The sequence below is a fragment of the Cheilinus undulatus genome, linkage group 15 (assembly GCF_018320785.1).
Source record: "Cheilinus undulatus linkage group 15, ASM1832078v1, whole genome shotgun sequence".
In the NCBI taxonomy this organism is placed as follows: Eukaryota; Metazoa; Chordata; class Actinopteri; order Labriformes; family Labridae; genus Cheilinus; species Cheilinus undulatus.
The window spans coordinates 45346855-45373420 of record NC_054879.1 but is presented as its reverse complement, the minus strand read 5'-3'; the positions used below and the strand labels follow the sequence as shown (position 1 = coordinate 45373420).

The 26566-nt window shown below is 39.7% G+C and overlaps 2 protein-coding genes across 5 annotated transcripts in view; one reads left to right on the top strand and one right to left on the bottom strand.

Annotated features, from left to right (window-relative positions):
* LOC121522876 (coiled-coil domain-containing protein 148-like) overlaps positions 1-18372 on the bottom strand; it is a 51804-nt gene extending 33432 nt beyond the window's left edge. The window contains exons 1-8 of the mRNA XM_041807549.1: positions 18282-18372; positions 17736-17857; positions 12167-12270; positions 6967-7058; positions 6687-6838; positions 3364-3459; positions 1109-1290; positions 451-592 (exon numbers count right to left, since the gene is read on the bottom strand). Of these exons, the coding sequence (XP_041663483.1) occupies positions 451-592; positions 1109-1290; positions 3364-3459; positions 6687-6838; positions 6967-7058; positions 12167-12270; positions 17736-17857; positions 18282-18336 (945 nt within the window). The 5' untranslated portion in view covers positions 18337-18372. The remainder of the gene's footprint in view (positions 1-450; positions 593-1108; positions 1291-3363; positions 3460-6686; positions 6839-6966; positions 7059-12166; positions 12271-17735; positions 17858-18281) is intronic.
* Positions 18373-22298: 3926 nt separating this feature from the next.
* The window catches only part of pkp4 (plakophilin 4), a 142602-nt gene continuing 138334 nt past the window's right edge, over positions 22299-26566 (top strand). For all 4 annotated transcript variants that reach the window (XM_041807007.1, XM_041807004.1, XM_041807008.1 and 1 more), the window contains exon 1: positions 22299-22470. The gene's annotated coding sequence lies outside the window, so the exon portion shown is untranslated. The remainder of the gene's footprint in view (positions 22471-26566) is intronic.

The window sequence follows — 26566 nt, the reverse complement described above, 5'->3', positions numbered from 1 at the left end:
GAACAGTGGTAAACCTTTCCAGCAGTGGTTGGCCAACCAAAATGACTCCAAGAGTGCATGACGACTCATCCAGGAGGTCACAAAAGAGCCCAGAACGACATCCGAAGACCTGCAGGCCTCACTGGCCTCAGTTAAGGTCAGAGTTCATGACTCAACCATAAGAAAAACACTGGACAAAAATGGCATCATGGAAGAGTTCCATTAGAGAATTAAAGTCAGAATTCTGAGATTAATGTCAGAATTAAAGTTTGAATTCTAAGTAAAAAGTTAGAATTCTGCCTTTTTTTTCTCACAAGTAAAAAAACATTGCATCCAGGGTTTTTTCAGTGGCCCTTATGCTCTTCCGTACTAATCATCTACTTAAATGATAAACATTAGTTTAAATGCCTTTCCTTAAGTAGCATGCAGTATTATTCAAATGGCTTCTACAGCATCAGTCAGAGTACTCACCAGCTCCTGTTTAGATCGCTGAGGGAAGAGTTTTTGCAGCATGTCCATGCAGAGCGCTCTGGAGTTTGGCACATCAGGATGAGCGTACAGAGACAAACAGAACTGGAAGCGTTGGTGTTCATCTGCAGGCCAGCCACAGAACCTGAAGCAGAGAACAATCCAGAAAAATAAATGTCTATTTAGATTAATCAACAAATAAATATATATTATCTATTTATGAAGTAGGAAATGAAACCATCCTTCCCATATTATTCTTGACGTCATTTTCTGCAGGCAGGTATAAATGAAATGCTCCCAGAAGCTTACAGCGCTATACAGCCACCATCTGAAAAGGCTGTGACGGTCTGATATAATCAACCTCCTGCTGAGAAACACTTGTGACTCTCCTGGAACTGACTCTGCTTCTATATGCTGTTAATGTACTGCTGAGTTTGACATCTATCATCTCCATCTGCTAAGCTCTGCCTATAGATGGATTTATCAAAATGGAAATCACTGAAGCATATTTCTATAAAGAGTAATAAAGATATTGAAGGAAATACTGCTACATGTATTTGATTTAAGCAACAGAACTTATGAAAAATGTTCTCAATCAATGTGTTAGAGTATGGGATTATGGAAGGAGGCAAAATTTAAGTTTACTTTATCCAAAGCCTACCTGTCAGTTGTTTGCAGATGCTCTTGAAGGCTCTGTTGTCTGCTCTGGTACCTTTCTGAAAGGGACTGGAAGGCCTGGATCAGGGACTCCTTTAGCTCCGGGTAGGGGCAATCTGAGTCCAAAACCTCCTCGGGAAGATTTTCAGTGATCAGCTGGTTGTCTGAAGTACTGGTGAGATATTTCTGAGGAGAAAAGCATCACAACTCTGAGAGAAATATAAATGCAAGGATTTCCTCCAAAACGTCATCTTGAGTCATCTCTTAAACTCAATAAATTGGAAATTGAAAACTATGCCATATTACAGTGGTGTGGCCAAGTCTTGGTGTGCCATTGCAATTTATACAACCATACAAAATTACTGCAACTATACAATAACTTAAGTTCAGTAAGGACCACTTTGTCAAGAAACGCACATGCACTTTAGCTGTTTTTCATATGTGGCTGTTCTGGGAAAGAGGAGCTGGGGTGGAGGAGGGTTGTAAAAAGTGACTATACATTTTAATGATGTTGGCATGCCTCTAGTTTGGACCCAGTACACCCAAGAAGTCCTCTGAGAGGTATGAATGAGAACTGGCGCAACAGGGAGACTTAGAAAAACCTTCACTGAGCTTTTAAGGGAGCCAAGGCAGCCTCGCTGATTGGCCCCGTGACCTCACTGCACAGGCAGACAAGCAACTGGGGCAAAATTGTTGGTACCCTTTGAATAAAGAAAGGGGGTCCCAATTTGGTCCATATGTGTAAAAGATGGAGGAAATAAAAACAATTAAAATGTGTTTGTGAATTTTGAGTGTCTGATGGAGTTTTAGTGGGTGTTCAGTTTGTGTTGTTTCAGACAAAATGAGTAATAGTTTTAAATGTCATGACAGGTTTTTGTTTGCATAGGCACTATTTTTGATCATATCCGCTTTGAGGGCGGGGTAAAATGTTGTCCATATTAAGACTAGCTCTGTCCGTCAATTAAAATGATTTGTCTAATAAATAATAGGATAAGTAATCAATCATCTGTCCATTTTTAGCCTATCCCAGCTGTCATTGGACGAGTGGTGGGGTCCACCCTGGAATGGTTGCCAGTCAATCACAAAGCTGACATAGAAAGACAGACAATCAGGCACGCTTACACTCACTCCTATGGGCAATTTAGAGTCACCAATTAACCTAACAAGCTATAGGTGTGAAAGCAACCTAAAGGATCATTAGAGTAACTAGAAATAATACCAACCAAAGCTTGTAAAGCTGATTGGCACCTGAGTGGGAGCACCTGTGAGCATGGGCCCTGTTACAGTGGTCAGTAGGTGTCTGCTCCAAGAATCTGCATGCCTCGTTTGACTGATCTGGATAGGGTACCATCTCCAAACTGAAGGCCAAGTTCCATATAACGCGGGATTTCAGAGACAGGCTGGGAAGTAGGCGTCCCCTCACCCTGTCAGCACTTAGCTACTGTAGGCTGTCTTCTACAGATTTGCAGTCAAGGTTTGCAGGACGATATGGCCAACGGCTCTCTGCCCAGACAATCTGGAACAGACTGCACACAGCCAATCTCTGGTCTCATAGGGCTGCCAGGAGGTCTGCCATGACTGCTCTTCACCATCAGGCCTGTTTGCGCTGGTGCTGGCAACCCGTGCACTGGAACCTGAACATGTGGAAGAACGTTAAGGCCAGCAATCAGTCCAGATTCTGCCTACGGCAGAGACCGCGGAGAACGCTATGCTGATTGCTGCACTAATAGAGTAACATCTTTTGGTGGAGGCAGTGTGATGGTGTGGGGCGGCATCTCTCTCACTGGAAATAAGAGGCTTGTCATCATTGGAGGCAATCTCAATGCAGAGAGATATCGAGATGAGATTCTGCAACCAGTTGCAATCCCACTTCTCCACAGTCTGGGACCAAACAAGAGTCAATGGCAGAATCAGCTGTTTGGCATTGGCAGAGAAGATTTGGCACATTTTTCATGGGCACAACCTACATACTCAGCTCTGCTGCTCATCCCACAAATTCATGTTCAAATGTGGCATCATTTAAAAGGGCATTAAACAGGCTTTCCAACGGTATAAGATTTATTACCAAGAAGCATTGTTACAACAAAGAAATTATCTACCAAACACAAATTTCCTTACTTTTGTGCTAAGTTCAGATATACAGATATGGATTTGGCGTGCCTTGACATTTTGGCTTGATCTTAGGTGTGCCTGGGGAAAAAAGTTTAAAAATCACTGCTGTAACAGAAGGAAGTTTCTGATTGAAAGGGAGAAATTTACCTCTAAGCCAAGCACGATGATCTCCTCCTCCGTGCTCTGGTACTCTGCGTGAAGTTTTGCAGTTACGTCTTCTTGCTGGCTTTTCACAAAATGTATCTGTTGAATAAATGATGACATCATATAAATATCTAAAATATACACAGTTCAAACTCATTCATATAAAAAAATCAAACTGCTCAGTAGGAATTTCCACTTTAGTACCACACTGAGATCCCCATCTTATATGAAAGAGACTCCTTTTTCTTACAACTTAAATCTGAGACAGTGAGGATCCACAGAGAAGACTCGAGAGATCACAACTATCTACTGTAACGCTTTCTTCCTTCTCGTTATGCTATGCCGGCTCAGATCAATGTAAATTCTTGAACTCAGGTCTCTCGGGTTCTTACAAACGTCTAGAATCAGAAACATTCAGCATCAGAATGATACAAGGATTCAGTAACTGCTTGTTTTTAAGATGTGACATGTCGGAGGGAGAGAAATGGCTGCTTAGGAATGAAGATTATCAAACTATGTGTACTCTTTCTCTGTGTTGGTAAAGTTATAGTGTAGTTAAAGAGAAGAATAAGAAAGGTTTGAAACAAGGAGGCATTGTTAACACGTTCTCTGATGTACAAAAGCAAAACAATAGTTGTGAACTTTTCAAAAAGCCAGTTAAATAAAAGAAACGGCTTCTTTCAAAGTCAGCACTGAATTCTAGTTTTCAAGGAAACACATTGTTTTGAGCCTCTTATTCTCACTGAATACATCGACAAAATATCACTTTCCTTTGGTCTCTTTTCCAACATCTTTTTGACTTTTTTCTACAAACATGGCTGCAGACCTTACTGCAGACTGCAGCCGTTGTTGTCAGTTTTTGTTTAGTGTTCTCAGTTTGCACACAGGAAACAGAACTGTTACATAGCACAACAGATGCAATCAAAAATGCTACTGTGAATGTGTCTAATGGCAACTGAGAGAATGTGGGGAAAATTAATCAAGTCCATATAGATTTGTCTTCTAAAAAAACAAAAAACTTTGCAGCATGGTGCTGGGTTGATGTCTTCAACAATATGAGGCTAAATGTTCATCAGCTTGTGCATTCCTGTGTGATAGACAGAGCACGTTCTGCTAGGTAGGGTGAATGTGCAGCTCTTTTGTGTAGTATCTGCGTTACATTTAAAGGTCACAGATAATATCCCTTTAAGACAAGTTTATATCGGTCTAAGAGGTCCCCAAAAAATGCCTGTGAAGTTTGTTGCTGAAAAATCACTCCAGTATTGGATTTTTGCATGCCTTAAAACCCCTCTGTTTCAGCCCTACTTAGAACGAGCTGTTTCTGTGTCTGTGGCTTTAAATGTTAATGAGCTGTCTGACTCCACCCTTTTAGTGTGTCGCATTTTTCAAGAGGAAAGGACGAAGAAAGGATGTGGTTGACTTTATACCAGCAGATATTATCTATCCTAGCTGAATTCAACTTGCAGGAGCAGCACCCCTAGTTGACAGAGTTTGATCAAACTTTCGCCTAGTGCTTTTAAATTTAAAGGTCACATATTATGCAAAATACACTTTTTCAGGCTTTTCTAACAAAAAATGTACCCCCTGGTCTGTCCACAATCCCCCCAAGAATCAGAAAAATCCATCCCTTCCCCCTCTCTCCTTCTCCACCTTTCAGAAAATGTGTGCCTAAACAAGCCATTCTCAGATATTCCCCTCAAGATGTCATGTAGGGAGTTAGCCCCACCCCCAGGTTTGGTTGGCCCTCCCTACTTGGAGGAAAGTTCCACCCTCTGCTCCTGATCCTCCTCTCAGCTGGCAGCTGAGGAGCCACATCCATTAAGCCACATCCATTTCCTGAGAGGGGCGGAGTCAGACAGCTTGTTAACATTTAAAGCCACAAACACAGAAACAGCTCGTTCTGAACAGGGCTGAAACAGAGGAGTTTATAGACATGCAAAAATCCATTACTAGTGATTTTTCAGCAACAAACTTCACAGGCATGTTTTTGGGGACCTCTGAGACCGATATAAACTTGTCTTAAAAGGGTAAAATATGTGACCTTTAAGTGTCTAATTGGAGCTCTGGCTCTTGTTAGCAAAAGAAAACCTACACACGTCTGTCACTTCTACACCCGAGCTGGAAAAGAGCATCAGTAGATAAAGAAGGCTGCCAGCTTTGCTTCATTAATAATAAATACATTTTCATAAATATATCTGACAGAAATAAACACTTGAATGCTATCAATTTAATCATTTGCATGACTTAAATCTATAAAAAGCTTTAACTACCATACTTTACATGTCTCCTACCTTATCACTTTAAATTGCCTCTTAATGCACAACATGTCAAAAATACTCTGAAGAGTTTAGTTTTGGTTTGGCCATGAAGGGTATGGAGTTTATTTTAAACACACTAGTAAACAGCTGTAAATTCATTGTATTTTTATTTTTATTTATTTATTTATTTATTTATAAAGAGAGGATGTTTTATCTTATCTTACAATATTATGAGGAAATTCCAGTCTGAATGTATTTTTTGATTTTTATCTTTAATTTCTTTGTCAAATGAGTTTCTCTTTGCACCACACAGATTGAAATGCATGTATTCAGGGATGTGGTTTTATTTATTTTGCACCCACAGAAGTTCACTCTGACTTTTCTTGAGGTACACAGCAAAGGTTCGAAGAAAACTGAACAAACATTCAAATATCACAATCAAAGAAAAAAGGCAGCAAGAAGAAGCATCTTAGCTGTCTGTTTGTTTGTATGAGGCAGGAGTGGAGGGGTCCCATTGTGCCCATGCAATCAGGTGGGCAGGAGCAGTGGGCCAGCAAGAGAACGGGGGGTCATGGGAAAGAAACGAGTATGAGTGAGCCTCACAGAGGAGACAAAATAGCTGGCAGACGGTTCATTTGGAGTAAAGTCTGTCTTTAAAGACCCCTGCTTTCTCCTTAATCTCACCATTCATCGGCTGAGCTTGCATAAAGCCTCTGGGAGTCAAAGGCAGAGTTTGTGACTTTGGTAGCATGGATATCTGACAAACAAGAGATTCCTGGACAGTGAAAGACGCTGTGTGCAGGCTGGGATCATTGTGTGTGAGTTTAAACTTCTGCTGGATGTGCACCACAGACTGTTTTAGTTTGGCAGGCCTCATTGTTTGAGTCTCTGGGTATACAGAGAATTTAAAAAACTAAGGACATGAGTTTTAAGATGCAGGAATTCCGAAAGGTTCCCCCTGATCTGTTTTATTAGCCTGCCTAGGTTCAGATATGTGGCATTCTGCTGGCAAATAAAGATATTCTGGTGAATAATGGGCATGAAGCCATGTTTTCATTACTCAGATACCTGCTGTACAACTTGGTCCCAGTCTGATCCAAAAGCTCTGGGCTGCTGATGCTGTACTTCTCTCAGTCTGACAGCTAGGTTGTCTTTGAGATGATGAACCGGCTCTACAGAGGCTTTCCTGAATTCTTCTCGTTCCCCCTCTAGAAGCAGCGCTAACAAAGATAGAAAAAGATGGATATAATTAAGCAAAACTAACAGATATTCACACAAACCTTAACTGCAGAGACTTAACAAATACAGTCACTACAATCAATGCATAAAAATATTCATATATGTTTACCATAGTCTTGGAGTGAGAAGATGCCAGTGTCTGTCCTATCAGATGGCTTGATTGTCTCCAGAAAGTCATGTAGGTCATCCTCAGCCTTCTCCCTGTTTTATAATGACAGGCCAGTTCTTAAACAACCACATAAAACAAGTTAAAGGGGACATATAAGGCAAAATACACTTTTTCATACTTTTTTAACAAAAATATGTGCCACTGGCCTGTCTACAAACCCCCTAAGCGTCAGAAAAATCACCCCCCCACCCCCCACCCCCTTCTCCACCTTTCAGAAAATGAGTGCTGAAAAGACGTTCTCAAATTTCCCCTCATGATGTCATGTGGGGAGTCAGCCCCACCCCCAGGCTCAGATGGCCCTCCCCTCTGGGAAGAAAGTTCTGCCCTCCACTCCAGATCTGGAGAGCCACATCCATTTCCTGAGAGGGACGGGGTCAGGAGGCGGAGTCAGACAACTCATTAACATTTAAAGCCACAGGGCTGAAACAAAGGGCTTTTTAGACATGCAAAAATCTAGGAGTGTTTTTTCAGCAACAAACTTCACAGGCTTGTTTTGGGGACCTCTGAGACCAATATATACTTGTCTTAAAAGGGTAAAATATGTGACCTTTAATTTATCAACATTAAAATGAAAAAGAATTTGTCAAGCTGCAGCTCTCTGGTCACCCTAACATTGCTCAAATGCTTAAAACCAACTGTAGTCATTAATCTGACACGACTCGGTTTTAAATGCAAGAATATAATGACCCTTTTCCAAAATATTTCCTGGCAACAAAAAGCAAAATACAAATAGGTTTATATTAGAACTATTCAAATTTTAGCTAGTAGTAGAGACTAACTTGGATAAGCAATGAAAATATTTTCAAAGGTACATTAATCTTGTGGACATCATTTCTTTTTGCTTCTTGTTGAACCAACGTCAAATTTCACATTAGATAGGTCTGCAAGAATTTGACAGCATTGACTCTGTGTGGATAGGTCTCAATCAGGCTTGCACATCTATACACGGCACTTTAACTCCATTCTTTTTTGCAAAACTGCTCAAGCTCTGTCAGGTTGCACAGGGATCAAGGCGTGAACTGCTCTTTTCCCTTTTCAAGTCCAGCCATAAATTCTCTATCGGATTGAGGTCTGGGCTTTGACTTGGCCACTCCAGGACATTCCCCCTGTTGTCTTTAAACATTTCTGTAGCTTTCTCTGGATGCTTCAACTCATTGTCTGACTGGAAAATAAATCTTCTCCCAAGCTGTAGTTTTCTTGTAGACTGAATAAGATTGTCCTTTAGAATTTTTAAAATATATGGCTGCATTATTTTAACCCACTACCTTTTCAAGCCTTCTATTGCCGGTTGCTGAAAGGCATCCCCACAGCATGAAGCTGCCACCACTAGTGCTTCACAGTGGGGATGGTGTGTTTGTGGTGATGTGAACTTGTAAAGAACCCGGCCAACAGTTGTTGTCTACAGAGTCTCTCCCATCTCAGTTGCTGAAGCTTGTAACTCCTTCAGAGTTGTCATAGGTGTCTTGGTGTCCTCTCTCACTAGTCTCCTTCTTGCATGCTCACGCAGTTTTTGTAAGGACAGCTTGATCTAGGCGGATTTTCACCATCCATACCCTGACTTAGAGTTTTCAGTAACCTTTTCTCTGAGTTGTTTGGAGTGTTCTTTGTCTTCAAGGTGTAATGGTAGACAAGAATACTGATTAACTGATACTGGACCTTCCAGACAAAGATGTCTTATACTTGAGAGACATTCACTGTACTCAGGTGATCTCTATCTCACTAATTGTGAGATAATGCATGCTAAAAAGGCAAATTATTTTGACTATGACTTGTTTATAAAATCAATAAAAGGGTAAAGCATCCAAGGTGGTGAATACCTTTATAGGCACTGAAAGTCTTTAGACACTGTTCACCATGGGGCATGGTGGCTATAACAAATCTTAAGTCCTTAACTCATTGTAGTCTGTATGCTGAAGTTGGTTGGCCTTCATTGGATGCTCATAGACTAAATCATTGCCATATCCTTATTTATAAGGCTATACTAAACCTGTGCCCCTCATACTTGTGTGATTCGGTTCTCTGTGGCTCTGTGACAGTCGGTGCTCTGTGACTCAGTCACAGGATTTCATTTTGCTATCTGTGCCAGAGTCTGTCTTGAAATGGGTAAAAGGAGTTTCACCTTTGCTGCTCCTGCAGCCTGGAACCTGCAGGACTATTTATGTCTGGGGGAGCTGGTCTCTTTAAACTGCTTTAAAAGTAGAAGGGCTCTATTTTCGTGGCGCAGCGCAGGGTGGCGCAGGGTGGCGGAGCGTGGCGCACCCCACTTCGTCCGGCGCACCACTGTGCACAGCCAATTTGGCAATTTGGTAGACTGGGCTGCGCCGAGATGGGTGCGGCGGCGCACCAGGGGGAGGTGTCGACAGATTCAGCTTGGCGCAGTGACAATTTCGTGCCAAAACACTGCGCGGAAGGTGCGCTGAAAGCCTGCCAGCTCCAACCTGGTCTATTATCGGCGCAGGCGAAGCGCGCTGGTGTAGTGGTAATTTGGCTGACAGGCACACAGTGCGCACACGTCACCAAAACCTCACAGGCAGGTGTCCAGAGTGTCAGGCACATTTCAATGCGATAAACAATCACAGCAACCACTATTTAATGTAACCGTCTGAACCAGCATATACATTTGTATCTATATAAACTGTCCCATCACATCTGATGTCAGATCAAAGATGTTTGTCACGCGTAATTGAAACTCAACCTAATGGCAGCTAGGAGTGATAAAAACTAACGAATTCACATCTCTCAGCCAACCACAAACTGCCACGGCATCCGATACGGAGTATATATTCAGCTTCTCTCATCTCATGAAATTCAAAAGAAAAGAAAAGAAAAAAGAGAGAGACGCTCACTGAATAAATGTAAGTCAGTCAGTGTCTTAAGGATTTACCTGTGATTGCCCATATTTCTCTGTTTTAATCTTTATTCTTAACGTGCTCTAAAAAGATGGAGGACGAGGAGGAGATACCGTGAGAGAATATGTCACCAAAGGTTCTCCTATTTGGCGATGACAGAGCAGGAATGCAGATGGATCACAAGCATGATGCCTGGATTAGCCTGCTGCTGTGTTTAATGTAATTGTCGCTTAATTTTGTACTCCTATTCATGACACAGGAACAGATTACATCTGTCCCGCGAGGTGGCCTCTGATGCGCAGCCCGGTGGCCACTGTGTGCCTTCTTTACACTGACAGCTTTTTTTTGGCCCTTCTCCTTACATCATTGAACCGTTTTTTACATTGGGCAGCGGTTCTCAGAATATCTGGGCAAACTTGATTGACAATATTAGTAACTTCCTCCCAGGCAGTTTTTGCATCATCAGCCCGTGGAGGTCTGTTAGCATTACCATATATTCTGGTACTGCGAGCTTGGACCTCCCGGACCAGCACATCAGTTTCCTCCTGGGAGAAGTTTGGCCACCTGGAGCTGCTGCTGCTGTCTTCGTCCATGGTGGTGGTGAGGTGAAATTGGCACTGTGCCTTGCTCGCAGCGCATTTAAAGGCGAGGAGAGGCGTTCATTTTATTATTATTTTATTTTTATTTATCTCCTCCCTCTTCGCCACTTGTGCCGGCGGGAGGGACGGAGGCGTGAGTGCGCCGTGCTGCGCCGGACTGCGCCGGACGAAAATTGCAAAATGCCCTGGACACACCCCGTTGCGCCTGGTCTACGAAAATAGAGCCAAAAGTGTTGAAGGAAGATGCATCAGGTTGTAGATGTTTCAACTGACACTGTGACTCAAGAGCTGGTTAATCTGTCTTTTTAGTGTTTTTAAATGTTAAAAACCCTGTAAAGTGGATATAGATCGGTATTTAGCTTTTGTTCTATGACAGGTCACTGTGTTATGAACACCCAGGTCAAATTTAAGTCAAATAAAACATCTCTAAGTTTATAAAATTATGCTTTAAAATCCTGAATTAGGAAGTAAAGCCTGCTCCAGGATGGTGTGGGCGTGTCTGTCGAATGAGCTGAAGCCACACCCACTTAGGAGAAATATGATCCTCTCAAATAAAAAAAAAATTTGGTAAATTTTCCTCACAATGAACAACAAAACAGCATTTAACTGACTTTTAACTTTCAATAAAGGCAGTGACATCAGCTAACAACAGACTGGACTGAGATGAACTGCTCTGTGATTTTATATTGTAGTGTTAAAGGGGCGGGGCCATTCCCTACTGTGGGCTAATGACATCATGAGTCTACAAATTTGCTCCGCCCACATTAAACCCAGCCAGGAAAGAGGATTTCATGTTACAGGGTCTTTAATGTTCTGCTGCCTGTCTTGGCCAGGGCACTCTTGTGAGTTAGATGCTTAATCTCTATGAGGTTTTCCTGTGAAATTAAATAAATAAAAAGAAACATTTTGTTGAATGAATTAAAATCCAAATGCATGAAAGTCAACTCAAGTATACAGTTACAATTACTGACAACCTGTTGCTCCGTTTGTCAGAAGAAGTCGGTGGAATCAGGTAAAATACAAAGATTAGATATGCAGAGGATGGTGAATAACAACACAGAAGACAATACGTGTGCTGCAGAACAGCAAGACACTAAAACGTTGGCATTATTGTTAATAAAGGAAGTGTTACCATAGAGACATCTTCATCCATTTCCCTTCTGACAAGGTGGCTTTTGAATTCCATGGTAATTTAACTGGATATATGCACAGAGACATGCAAGCAGTGGCACATCTTTACGGCTGGGCTCATTACTGAGGCTCACACTTGTGTACATCATTAACCTTGGGTGGCTCAGACACAGTCATTACGCAGCCAAACAAGCTGCACCCCCAGAGCTAGCGCTGCCCTTCTCACTTCACAAGGCATGACACCGCTGGGGCACCGGTCCCACACTTCTGCGTCAGCACGTAGAGAGACTCCGTTCAGATCCCACACAGCTCCAACGCCCAAACTTCTCTCTGTTTCTCACCCTTAATTCAATGTCATGCCTGCAAGAAAAATCTACTCCCTTCTCTTCTTGTTTTCTCCTTGTTGCTCTTTTTCCCTGTCAGGCTTATTTTCGCACCTTATTTTTTCACGCAGGTTCCTGTCTGGGCTCAATGGGGCTTAACTGGAACGGCTGCGTGGCGTAATAGCAGATCCAGAAAACGGCAGCAGATAATGACAGGGAGTAATGGGGGGGCTCTTACTCAGCCTTTTGCAGCCGGGGGCACTCACAGCTCCACACCTGTCTGTGCTGCCGTAATGTTGAGCTCTCCTTAGTCGCCTTGGCTGTGCAGCGTGTCTTCAGAACCTATAAGACAAAGGTTTAATGCACAGCAAACTAAAGTGGTGATAGACTACAGTGATGGCATTTATTTCCTCCCACAGATAATTAAACTATCAGGGCTTTAATGCATCAATCATCCAGACCATTTTATAGTGCTGAAATAGCACACCAGCTATACACAATTAAATTAGGATGTTGCAAGGATGGTGAGCGTGAAAAGATATTTTTTTGTGTGACAGATAAGCACAAGTAGATCCCTCACTCTGCACATTAAGAGCATCTTTATACAGGCCTTACTTGTCTTATTGTGTCTGTGAGAGGCTCATAAACTTAGGTGATTCAGCTGGAACTGCAGCTAAACCATTATAGCAATATAAACAGCTGCAAATTAAAACAATCAAGTCAGAACATGGATGGCACATGAGGCATGTTATTAGAAGGGGGAGGAGGAGGAGTAATCTTAATCCACTCTCATTCGTTTTTCTTTTTGATCATGAGAGAACAAGGTGGGTTCAGAGCGCTCTTCTATCAGTGTTTTCATACACAGGCCACTGGCTCAGATAATTGTACAAAAGAAAATCTCAGATACATGGGTAAAATCTCTCTTGTATTAATAGGAGCTGTAGCTAGGGTGCTGTTTTGCGTTGTTAATGCGTGTCTGTGTGTCATTTTGTTGCTTCTCTTCAAGTGAGAGAAGTATGAATATATTGTACTAAAGGTTTTCCCTCAGGGTGACACTCATTTCAGCCGATTTACTCTGAAAGAGAAGGCCAAATTGATGTCATCCCTTGCCTCTTCCAGGCAATGAATTGTAGGTGATCTTAATTTGCATTGGCTGTCTAATAACTCAGCTGAACTAAAAGAGCTGTGCCAGGAGCTAAACTTACATAAACTTATTTCTAGTCTCACTTAAGCGAATAAAACAACCATCAATATCAGACTTATTCATGTTGCATTTACTCTGAAATGCACCGATTTCTCTTTGAATATATTAAAAGATTAAATCTTTTCAGATTGTATTATGTGTATATTGAGTATCACATGCTGAAGCAGAGCTTTGCCATCCTGTTTTAGGCTGTTTCCCCTTATCCTCCTGAGACCCTGTGTGCACAGATGAGGACATTGTTACTTTTTTTTGGTTGTTTTTGGGCTTTTTTGGCCTTATTTAGATAGGACAGCTGTAGAGAGACAGGAAATATGGGGAGAGGGAGCAGGAAGACATGGACCAAACACACGCCGAGACCGGGAATAGATCCAACAGCCAGTGCGTGAGGGACCACGGTATCCGTACATAGGCGCCTGCTCTACCACTGAGCTAAACTAGTGCCTTTTGACCTACCTACACAGCAGTAAATTCTGCCTGAGAATTTTAGAGATAATTGTCCAGAATTCCCATAAAAGTTTGAGGCATTTGCAGGGCATGTATGAAGAATTCACTTTGAAATTTTCAGGAATTATTTTTAGAATTTTTGGGAATATGTTTGTTAATTTTGGAGAGTTTGATTTAAAGTTCCTTTTGTGGGTGCTGTGAATTGTTTTTGGTATTTTCATGGAAATGTGAGGAATTTATTTGTAATTTTTTGGGCGTTTGGCCGGACATTTGGGTAGGGAATTTGTTTGAATTTTTTGGGGAATATGTTTGGAATTTTTGAAATTTTCCATTGAACTTTCTGAGAATTAATTTGTACATTTTGGTTTGTTTTTTTTGTCCCCTGAAATGTTCAAAAATCTGTTAAAAAAATTCCAAAAATTTTTATTATTTTCTAATGAAAATTTTATACAACTCTTTTGGCTTTTTCAAAAAAAGCTTAATGGAGCATTTGGGGTATATTCTAGAACATTTTGGAAGTTTTTAAGGGATTTTTGAATTTTCACAAAATTTTTGGTTATGTCCTAGAAATTGTAGGTAATTTGGGGGGATCTTTAAATGTTTTTGTAATCTCTAATCATTCAAAAATGAATGAAATTTTCAGAAATTTAGCTCATATCTGGCCTTGATAAGCTCTTGTGGTGCATCATAAGTAAAAGGACTATGCTGTACGTCTGAATGACTGACACCATTTCTGACTGACTGCACTGCCCCCTGTCTACTGGCAGAAACACACTCAAAATAAATAAAAATAAAAAATAAAAATAACATTATTTTTTGGGTGAAAATTACTTCCTGTTCAGAGACAAGGCTCAGGTTTTATACATATCAGGTCCTACTGATCCCAAATAATCAGAAGAAACTACAAATGCATTCCAAACAAGGAGGTAATGTTGGCTTTTAAAACCTCTTGTCAGGCTGATGATAGGTAAAGGTTTAATGGAACTACACTGAGTCAAATATCTGCACAAACTGAGATGTGTAACGTTGTAACTTCTCCCTCCCAAAATAAACCTCAGGGTCAGAGAGGTGCCAATAAAGCTCAGTCCCCTTCATGCCCACAGCCATGGGAGGAAGCCAGTCAGATGAAATAATGACCCGAGAACAGCAAGATTAAAAAAGGGCTTAGACTCTTGTTGGTTGTCATGTTTTCTACAAATATATTATAAATAAGAGTTAATAAGTCTTGTTCAATTTCAGGATCGTGATGCTCAGGTCTAAAGTCTTTATAAACAGTGCATGCAGCAAGTGCTCAGACCCCCTTCACTTTTAAAAAAAATGTTGTTGTGTTGAAGCCTGATGCTTAAAAAAATCATTTTATTCTCATTGATCTACAGTGCTTAACAAATTTATTAGACCACCACCCATAGTAAGGTTTATGCCACAGCTGCCCTAAATTAACAGCATTGGTAATTACCAAAATCATTTTTATATTTCTGCAATAGTTAATACACCAATATGTAGAAGCTCTTTAACCCAAATGATATTTTTAATGCTAAAATAGAATTATTATTGTTATCCATGAATTTTCAAATTTACTGATTTACAAAAAAAACTGAAAAAATAGTAAAGTACATTATTACTTCTTGATTAATATGTCAAATGATAGTTGTTTACTGGCATTCCTGAACAGAAAAATGAGTTTTAGTGGTTGAATGTTATGCTTGATTCATTTCTGACTTCTCAGAGGAGCCCAGTGAGCCGGCTCAAATTTGGGTATAAAAAGGTGAATTCAGTTGGAAATTCCTCATTCCTGTTCAAAATGGTAAAACGTTTTTAGTTTAAGCTTTTAGTTTTACACAAGTTTTTGAAAGACTTCTAAGATATTTAAATTTTCTCGTTTTTATGACAGGTGGTCTAATAAATTTGTCAAGCACTGTACACTCAGTGCCCTATCATGAAAAAGTGAAAACAGAATTTTTGAAAATTTGTCAAAAATAAAAACTAAAATATCACAATGAGATAATATGCAGACCCTTTGCTAAAACACTTGAAATTAAGCTCAGGTTCCTCCCTTTTCTGTGGATCTTTGCTGGGATGTTCCTACGCCTTTATTGGAGTCCAGCTGTGGTAAATGAAATCGTTTGGACATGATTTGGAGAGGCACACACCTCTGTATAGAAGGCCTCACAGCTGACAATGATATCAGAGCAAAACCCCAAAAAATTCTGAGGTCAGAGGAGCTGCAGAGCTGCAGAGCTGCAGAGCTGCAGAGCTGCAGAGACAGGATTGTTGACAGGCACATATCTGAGAAGGCTGCATACATTTATGCTGTCTGCCACCTTTCAGTGATGGAGCAAACCCACCTGATCACATAGAGTTACTCCAATTGTTTTAATTGAGTTTATACAAAGCATATACAGTGCTTAACAAATTCATTAGACCACCTGTCATATTTGTCTCAGAGACCATCCAGCATCATGAAGTGCTTTAATGCAGACTCTTTCATTTTCAGTCAGCTCTCCACGTTTTACCATTTTGAACAGGAATGAGGAATTTCAAACTGAATTCACCCAAATTTGAGCCGGCTCACTGGGCTTCTCTAAGAAGTCAAAAAATGAATCAAGCATAACATTCAACCACTAAAACTAATTTTTCTGTTCAGGAATGCAAGTAAATAACTATAATTTGACATATCAATCAAGAAATATTAATGTGCTTTACTATTTTATAAGTTTTTTATAATCAGTAAATTTGAAAATTCATGGATAACAATAATAATTCTATTTTAGCATTAAAAATATCATTTGGGTTAAAGAGCTTCTACATATTGGTGTATTAACTATTGCAGAAATATAAAAATGATTTTGGTAATTACCAATGCTGTTAATTTAGGGCAGCTGTGGCATAAACCTTAGTTTGGTTAGGGTTAGGGTGGTTTAATAAATTTGTTAACCACTGTACACTGGGTGTACATTGGTTTTAGTTATTATTATTTGAACATTTAATTTGATGTATTTTAATTACACTTTACTCAAAAATAAAGCTTCACTTATATTATGTTTACTCAATTTGATTGAAATTATATGAGGCATATTTACATTTTGTTTATCTTAAATGATAAAATAACATTTGATCTGATTCACTTTAGTTAAACTTAACCCCAAAATAAAGCTTAATTAATACTAAGGCCTGGAGTGATTTTCTGAGTGACCAGCACTCTATTTCAAGGAACAACTACTGATTGTAAGTCATCAAATTATATTCACTGTACAGTTATTAGAAAAATCTCTATCTCCTTTTTCTTTTTTTTTAATTGTTTACAGTTTTTACAGGGATTTTATTTGACCGTAGGGAAGCTTTAATAATGTATTTCCCTCTCTTCTTTTTACGATTTCGCTGCAGCGCTGTGGGTAAGAGATCTTATCGAGAGGTAAAATTTTAGACTTTTCCTATCTACTAATGCTTCCAGTCACTTCCTGGAGAGCAAAAATGATCCCATGCTTGAGGCCACTCATGGTCATTTATTTACCTTCTATCACATCAGCAATGGGAGATGCTCAGAAAGCCTGCCTCTCAGCAGGGCAACCATACGTGAACATAGTCTTATCTGGGTTATGCAGAGAGCCGTGCTGGAAGGAGCCATGGGTGACCATAATGATACTAAAAGACTTCTGCTACAGTTTACCAATTAAAACACTGCAGGTCTAACAGCCTTATCTCTGCTGCCCCTGGCATTAACTTTTAACTCTGCTTAGAGTCAAGTATGAAGTTCAATCAGTTTTAAAGAAAACCCCAGGCAGCCAAATGAATATTCATGAACCTGGAAATGCTATTGTGTATGGCGGTGATATTACTGCTCTGCTTCATGTGCTCAAACAAACTACAAGGGTTATGCAATAATCATTTAAGAGGTATGAAACCACTTTATTTCATGTGAAGTGCAAAGAGAAGTTTTGCTATTTTCCTCAATTAGAAACATGCTGTTTTATCACCTCATATTAAGTCAGGTTTTGCTTTTCCTTTGTGAAGGCTGTTTGCTGTAAAAAATATATTTATATGAGTGTTTTATTGCACTCTCCATCTGCTGAATCACCATGTAATTAAATTTAACAGGGATTGATTTTATAATGATGCTGTTTTAAGCAAGGCCATGAGATTGATTACAACCAAAATTTACCTTTTGTCCAATTAGATCAGACTCCAGGCGCTTGGCATCAATGATGGCTTGTAGTCTTTCATATTCAGCCGGTTTGTACTTGCAGCTGCTGAGACCATTTTTCATCCGCGCTGTCAGTTTTTCTGCATGGACGAAAGCAAATGATATGGCTGAATTAGGATCATTGAAATTGTTGAATATATCATCACTCTTAGAGTCTACACTCAAGTCTTTATGCTGACTTCAGCACAGAAAGAAATAAAGGTGAAGGCAGGGGTAAGGCTGAACACTATTGAGTAGTAGAGAAAAGACTGCAGAGGGGAGGGTAACTTATAAGGGGATAGCGGAGGGCAAAGTAACTGTGTCAGACAGTTTTAGGGAGTTCAGCTGTGACTCAAAGAGACAGGTGAATAAACACAAGCAAGGCTGCCTCTGACAAAAGCATCAAAGCACTGACAGTACCTGGGGAATTCAACATGGCTACTCCAGGTCAAATCTGTTCAGCAGATCAATGGGCCACTATGTCACAAGTCAGCAGTGTTTCAGACCCAGCTTGTGCTGACTTACCCGCATCCTCTGCTCTGTAGTTTGTAACGAATGCCTGCAGAGCTTTTCCACTCATCACCAGGGAGCTTTATTTGCATGCACGACGGTGCCTGCAAAATAAAGGCATACATCATTTTGAGGGAAAATTCAGTGGTTTTAAAAATGCTAGATGAAAGACAGCCTTTTACTGGCATGGCTTCATACACGGTTTGGAAATTCAAATGATTAACAAGAAAATATAAGGCAGAAGCAATGAAGCCATGAAAACTAAACTTTGCCATCAAGGTCTGTGTGACATTGCAAGAATAAGTTGACTATCACAAGCCTCGGTATTTGAAAAGGGACAGATGGTGCTGCAGTGGGATCTGATGTGTCTCTGGAACATATTTCTGGCTTTGCTTTGAATTAAACTTTGAAAAATTTTGGGCACCCAGGCATTGTTTTAGTGAAGATTTACAATGTGAAATAGACTGGTGTGAAATATGGAGCAACTGATTTAATCTATGAGTTAAATTAAAAGACTTTGTTCTGGGTCCATTGGAGATAATTGCTATTTTTTTTTTTTGCTCATGTCTAGAAGGCTTCTTTTTTTTTGCGGTGCAGAACACCAGATGGCATGCAACGGTCAGGTTTCAGGATAACAGCAACAAAACGCATTTATAATAAATTTACAATAAAAAGAAAAGTAAAAACAAATGATCAAACACTATATTGAAGGATCAATTAATTAAGTCGCAGGTCATCAACTACATTTATGCAAGGGCCAGATTCATTTTGACTGATGCTAAATCATATTAGCTATATCAAATAGTTTGGTCTAATTAACTTATTATCATTTCAGTATTTTATCTGTATTTCATTCAGTTTTTAGACATAAACAATGTCCCCTACTGCCTATACTGCAGCCAGTAAGAAAGAAGTGACTCTGATATTTTAGCTCCATATTTCTGGGTTTCTATGTTGTCCATCGCTGGGTTTGACACCACTACGCTGAGTCCTGACTGATAAAAATCACATGCAGGAAATACATCTTTTCTTTTAAATCTCAAGCAGGGTGTGTTATGTGGAAATTTGACCAAAAAAATCTGCAGATTTGAGTATGTCTTTCTCATGAATCATATTTACTAATGATGCCCGACGGATGGATTTCTGTAAAACATGAGTCAAATGTAAGTGAATCCTGATCAAAGTGTTACAATAATTAGCATTTTTAGGGTTGATTAAACAGTTAAGGGATATAAAGACATAAAAAAACCTTAAAAATGTTATGTTTCTGAATTTAATAGTCTCTCTTGGGCCAGATGTGAAGCTTTCCAGCCCCCGGGCCGCCAGTTGATGATCAATGAATTTATTCATCTAAACTTAAAACAAAAAGTAAGGCAATTGTGTTTGGTACATTATTTCTTTGTTGTAACAATGCTTCTTGGTAATAAATCCTATACAGTTGGAAAGCCTGTTTATTACCCTTTTAAATGATGCCACATTTGTAAAGATCATGCATTTGTGGGATGAGCAGCAGAGCTGAGTATGTGGGATGCGCCCATGAAAAACATGCCAAATCTTCTCTGCCAATGTCAAACAGCTGATTTGCCATTGACTCTTGTTTGGTGTTTGGTGGATTGGATGATTAAAGTTTGAAGAAACAAGACATATTGACAATTTAACAATTCATTCATTTAACAAACAGGAGCCTCAGCAGCGTGTGGAAGAACCATACACAGCCACAACAGCCTGGCTCCGCCTCCTCATGCTGGTCACCAGCCTGGTCACACACTGCTGTGGGATGGCATCCTATTCTTCAACCAGCATTTGTCGCAAGTCAGCCAGTGTGGTTGTGTTGGTCACTCTGGCACAAACAGCACACCCAAGCTGATCCCACAAGTGTTCAATGGGGTTAAAGGTCATGACTGCTGGCAGGACATTCCATCCTCTCTACTCCCAAATTCTGGAGGTAGTCTCTGATAAACCCCGCTCTGTGGGGGCAGGTGTTGTCATCCTGGAGGATAGAGTTCTTGCTGACAGGGTGAGCAAATGGTATTCTTGGGGTGTTGTCTTCTTGGGATGCCCACTTCACGGCCTGTCTCTGACATTTATATGGAACTTGGCCTTCAGCTTGGACATGGTACTAGGGTTCACTCCAAACAATGCTGCGACTTGGTTTTGTGGAACACCAGCTTGAAGTTGCCCAACCGACGGGTCCTATCCAGATCAGTCAAACGTTGCATGCTGATTCTTGAAGCAGACATCTACTGACCACTGTAGCAGGGCCCATGCTCACAGGTATTTGGAGGTCAAAACAATTTATTTTTGCATTGAAAAAAACAAACAAAAAATTAAATAGATATGAAAAAATACTGTATATCATAAATGTAACTGTCCCTCAGATTCATGTCACTGGTCTTGTCGTATTGCAAAATGCTAATTTCTTTTGAAATTTAAATCATGCTGAGGTTATCGCTTGACTTCCTGTTTCTCTTTCTTGTGATCTAAATGCCCAGGATTTGTCTACTGAATAGGGCTGAACGATTTGGGAAAATAATGTAATTGCAATTTTTTTACCCAATATTTGATAGCGATTTAATGTGATTAATACTTAAGTTCCTCATGCCATGCATTTTACAAAAAAACAAACAATAATTCATTCTTTACTATATAATAACCCAATATTAAATTAAACTACGTGGAGCAATCTTTAAAAATATCAAAATGTGATGATTTTTTTTTTTACCCATTTTGCAAATTTGATGTAAACTGTTGCATTAAAGGGACTGAATTTTTTTATATAATCCTCATATTTAATAACAAAAAAAAAAAAACACACAAAAATGAAGAAAATTTGATTTTTTTTGGGACACTGTTCTAAAAATATGGCACTAGAATGACTGTATGGTATGTTATGCATAACATCACTGCTGCTGCTCAAGTTCTAAACTGGTATTTAGACACAAATTTCAGGTTAAAGAAATATTGCACCTTCTGTGATTTGAAAATTGCAGCTGCGATTTAATCTAATTTGCAATTAGTTGTCCAGCCCTACTACTGACTCTACAAATTTTCAGAAACTGTTTAGAATTATCTTCTGATTTCATATGAAGCTTTTAGATAGCAACACTGGTGTTATCCTTTTGTATGTTATCATAATTTTGTGAGTTTATCCTACTTGTCAAGATTCAAAGGACCATCTCTTAACTTTTCATGATCATTTCTTAAATATTTTCATTTTTATAGAAAATGTATGGTTGCAATAATGAACCCTTATTATTATGTGGCACTTTGAAATAAAGAGGAATTATACAAGTAAAATACAATGTCCTGTTTTTGCACTCACATCATTCTTCTATGACTGACTAAATGTGAGAAAGAGATTGAGATATAATTTTTCTCAAAAAACTCTTTATTTTTGCTAATAGGATAGGGTAACACACGTGACTAAATATGGGTTTATCTATCCTTGAGTTGATGCCAAAAAATATTACAATCATTAAGGTTTTTTAATGCAGATTCATGAAGTCACTAAGTTATTTAATACTGTGTTAGAAAAAGAAATAATTAGTTTAAAATGTTGTACCTTAAAAGTGCATGTCTCTGTAGAATGACCCGCTTGTTTAATGGAAATGTGTGACGGATCAACAGTTGTTTTAGCTTGTCAGTTAGCTTACAAACAAACTAGCATAAAAACACTGAAGTCAGAAAATGTTTACAATAAAAGGAATAATTGCAACTATAAAAGAATCTCTTAATTTATCATAAGCAACATGTTCGACTCATGTCAAGTCTGCTGAGCGAGTACAGAGCAAATAAAGTAACATTTTCTCTCTGAATCCTAGCTTACCTTGTGCTATCCCTCTCTGTGCAGCGTACAAGTTGACAAAATATGTAACCAAGGAAACTATCATCTCCTCTGTCATTGGCTCATTCAACAATGCGACCCTCCTTAGGAACGCCCCCTGCCTCTGTTGTGACCAATCAGGAGTGCGCACCGCTTTCCCACATTCCCACTGACGTCATGCACGCTCGCATTGCCTGGGACTGCTGGTGAAAGCAGGGAGCAGCGAAGGGGTCGTTCTCCTCCTCTCGGCTGTAGCTCTATGGAGGCGCATTTCACTCTTCCACATGCATGGGACTAAAGGACGGGACTTTACCGATGAACTTACCTGTACTAATGCAGTTCGAGCCGCAGCTCAGCCAGCTTAACAACACTCCTCTTGAGGTATGTAACTCCTTCTCTCCCGCTGCTTCACTTACTGCGGAATAACTGTGGGGGGAAAAAATAAAGGAAGATGTGCGCAAGACAGGAGGATTCCTGAACTCAGAAAGTCGGGGGTTTTCTGTGGGAAGTGTGAGTGGGCTTTTTCTTGGATATACGCAGCACAGGGGAAACTTCTTGAGGCTTCCTCTCAGCGGGAGTGAATCTAATACTGGGCTAATCTTGTTCTTGTGACCGTTTCATCGCCGTTACAGCGCACACCTTTGAGGGACCTTCACGCGCTGTCTTCCATGTTAACCGTTGGGGATGAAAACTTAGCTAGCAGCCGTGCAAGGGAGGAAACATGTTCGCCGTTAGTTTTCCGGTAGCAAAAAAAGCACTGCAACTCACTTTTTCTGTGTTAATAACCTTGAAGACATGCTATTAAAAGGTGAAAGAAAAGGCAGGTGAGCTTACAGTGTGGGAATCTCTGGAATGTGAGGTCGACAAAGGGGCGGAGATCCAGACTCTTGGCTCCCACCAGATAAGCTTACCTTTACCCTCACGTTTACGAGCGACATTCAAACTACGCCATATTTAATGACCCTAATCTGCATTTTAAGCAGGGGCGTTTCTTTGAACCGAGGATTCATTGCTTTTTGCTGTGAAATAATGGCACAGGCTACCTTTTAGGAGAGGATTCTCACCTATATTGTGCAGAAAGCTGCTAAATAAATAGAAAACTTACCTTACTGAATGCACCTTAGCCTAATTAATTAGCAAGAGGGGTGTCACTGTCACTCATTCAGGATTCATACTCTTAAACAAGATGCATGGTGTTAAAAGTAGTCACAGTGTGTTCTGAATGCAACCTAAAACCAGTGTCTCAGTCTTCAAATAACCTGTAATTTTCTCATGAGCTGTCACTAAAATGGATAAATGCCTTGCAAAGAGAATGGAAAATCCTTTTCCCCTGTCATGTTCCAGTCTTGCTATAGCATGGCAAAGAAAATCAAAGGTTAAAGGTGGCGTTATTAATTTTTCTGTGATGTATATTCACTTGAGGTCATGTCTCACACTCATCATACCAATCTCCCGCATGAATGATGCTGGCAGCACTGCTTCAAGTCGCCTCTGTTGCCATGCAGGTACAGAAAAAAAGGCTATCTCCCTGCATCTCTGATGTGACATGCAAGTACAGTCTTTTTCCCAGCCAACAGAAGACGTGCATATGGCAAATGTGATTATATGCAAACTCACCCTCACACTCACTCATTCTTACACATACCCCGAGAGGAATCACTTTGTTACTCCCCTCGTGATTCACATTACTGCACTAGACACGCACTGCCACACAGCTGACAGCCATTCAGGGGGGGGGTTTTAGTGTGGAATTGAAAAGACAGCAGGGCATTGGTTGGAAGAGTTAGACTCGAGTTTTTGTTTGTGAGTAGTTTCTACGAGCAATGTGACTGTTTGGCACAAGGAGAGATGGTAAAGCGGGTCAGCTGACATCCAGCCAACTGGTTGTTGGTTTCATTTTTCATCCTGCATGTTTTTATCACCCTATGATGTCCGAAATGAGGATGAATGTTATTGTAATTGTTCAGATTGGTGTTGAAGACATTACCACTTGGAATTAGGGCTGAACAATTTGCAAAAATAATCTAATTGCGATTATTTTTCCCAATATTGCAATTGCGATTTAATGTGCGATTATTTTTAGGTTCCCCATCTTATGTGTTGTTTAACAAACACAAGTAATAAATCACTCTTTATTAAAAAGAGCTCCATATTAGATAAAAAAAACTAGGAATACATCACTTTTAAAAAAAGAAAAGACATTTTGATCCATATCTTTTCTTGTTAATCTTGTTTTGAATAAGAAAAACACATACATGGGGGAGAAAAGTACGATTTTTGTAAAAAAAAAAAAAAAATCCACAAAAACATCTGTTTGCATATAGTGTAGAGCAGTGATACTCAACATGAGGCTCTTTTATGTCTTAATCTGAAATATTATTCCCCCCCCCGAAAACCTTTAAAAAAACTTTTTTTGGCCATTTTCACCATTTTTGCCACTTTTCACCCATTTCAGCTATCTTTTGCCATTAAATACTCCTTTTTTGGGGCCATTTTGCAACTTTTTTTGCCACTTTTCCCCCATTTATTCCACTGTTATCCAATTTTTTTGCCCCTTTTCACCACTTTTTGCCACTTTTTGCCCATTTAAGCGACCTTTTGCCATTACATACCACTTGTTTAATTTTTTTCCCAAGTTTTTTTGCTTTTTCTTTTTGCCACTTTTTGCCCTTTTTTTTCCTTTTTTCCCATTTTTTGCCACTTTCGTCGAAATAAGCTACCTTTTGCAATTAAATATCACTTGTTTCTTTTTGTCCCCCAATTTTTGCCTCCTCTTTTTGCCACTTTTTCCCCCCATTTTTGTGCTTTTTCACCATTTTTTTCTCATTTTTGCCCATTTAAGCTACCTTTTGCCATTACATACCACTTGTTTCCTATTTTTTGCTCATTTTTGCTACTTGTGACTGCTTTTTGCCCATTTTAGTCACTTTTCACTCTTTTTTTTGCCACTTTTGGACCATTTTTGCTACTTTCTGACTATTGTCCACGTTTTCTCCCAATTTTCGCCCCTTTTCATCCATTTTTTGCTGCTTTCTGACTATTTTTGACACCCTTAACTTATTTTGATTGTACTTCATGCCATTTTTGCCACTTTTCGCCACTTAGATTGTGGCTCTTGCAAAGGTATTTTTCAACAATTTGGCTCTTTGGTTGAGCAGGGTTGAGTAACGCTGCTGTAGAGCATAAAACATCTACAGCAAAAACTGTATCTGGCATTCTGACACATTTCAGGTTAAAGAAATATTGCACTGTCTGCAATTAGAATATTGCAGCAGGCCATATTGCGATTTAATCTAATTTGCGATTAATTGCCCAGCCCTACTTGGAATAGTAAGCGCTTGGATTTGTTTGGATGAAGCGTAACCTTTTGTCTTAGAGGACAAAAATGCCTGCAGAAGATCTTTTGTGTGTCATTGTGTTTGTTTGACTCAGTCTTCATGGTGACTCCTTTTAATGGGAACTGACAACAGTTGAATAGTTTAGCGCCCTTCGGCGGGCCTCTCCTCCTTGTGCTTTTTCGCAATCTAATTCTGGCCCGACATCAAGGCTTAAGCCCTCACTCCTGTGTTCGGCTAACATGTCAGATTTACTTTTTTCTGCTATGATCAAAAAGTATCCCCCCTCCCTCTTTCTAAAGCAAGGGAAAGTTTTTCCAGCCTTCAACAGATCCGCTTGGAAACAAAATGGCTATCGGCCTTGTGTCTGTGCTGTTTGTCCATGCATGTGTGTATTTAACTAAAGTGCTGGAGTATCAACCTCTTTCCTCAGTCAGGCAAGAGAAGGTCAGCATCTCTGGTGCTCGATTCAATCAAGAGTCAAGTGCTCTTAGAAGTAGAGCGTTACCAGAGTGGCAGTCAGCTTTTTGTGTTTTATTTACTCTCTTGCAAACCCTTGAAAGCATCTTTTTTATCATATCAGTGTATTCATAGCTGTAATACAGAATTAACAGATTCATTATTCATACTAACAAGCAGAGTCGGTGATTGACTGCCCATTTCTACATTACACTAAAGAATCTCTCACTGGATAAAAGAAAAGGTTGCATTATGATGCAAATTTGTGGTTGAATGGTGTGAAAGACATTTGCAGAATATGTTATTTTGCATGTCTGGGAAGAATATTCAGCTATTGTGGGGGAATAAGGAGAGCTTTATTTATACTTTGTAGTCGTTGGAGCCCACGTACCCCACGTAGCGTCTTTCCCCTCACATTTGCATGCTGTGGTCTAAAGAGAGTTTATCCTTCCCTACTGCCTCCTTTGAGCACAAACCTAACAGCGAGGGGGATTTCCATTGTGAATATGTAATATTTATCTTTGTTACATCACTAGGGACTCAAGTAAGAAACCAATAAGCAGGCAGATTATTAAAAATATTCATCTTCAATACTGTAAATACATTTATGAAGATTCAAGAACGTATTAAAACACAGGAGGATTCATACAAACTCAGATTTTTGCATTTGCAGTCTTGCCTTT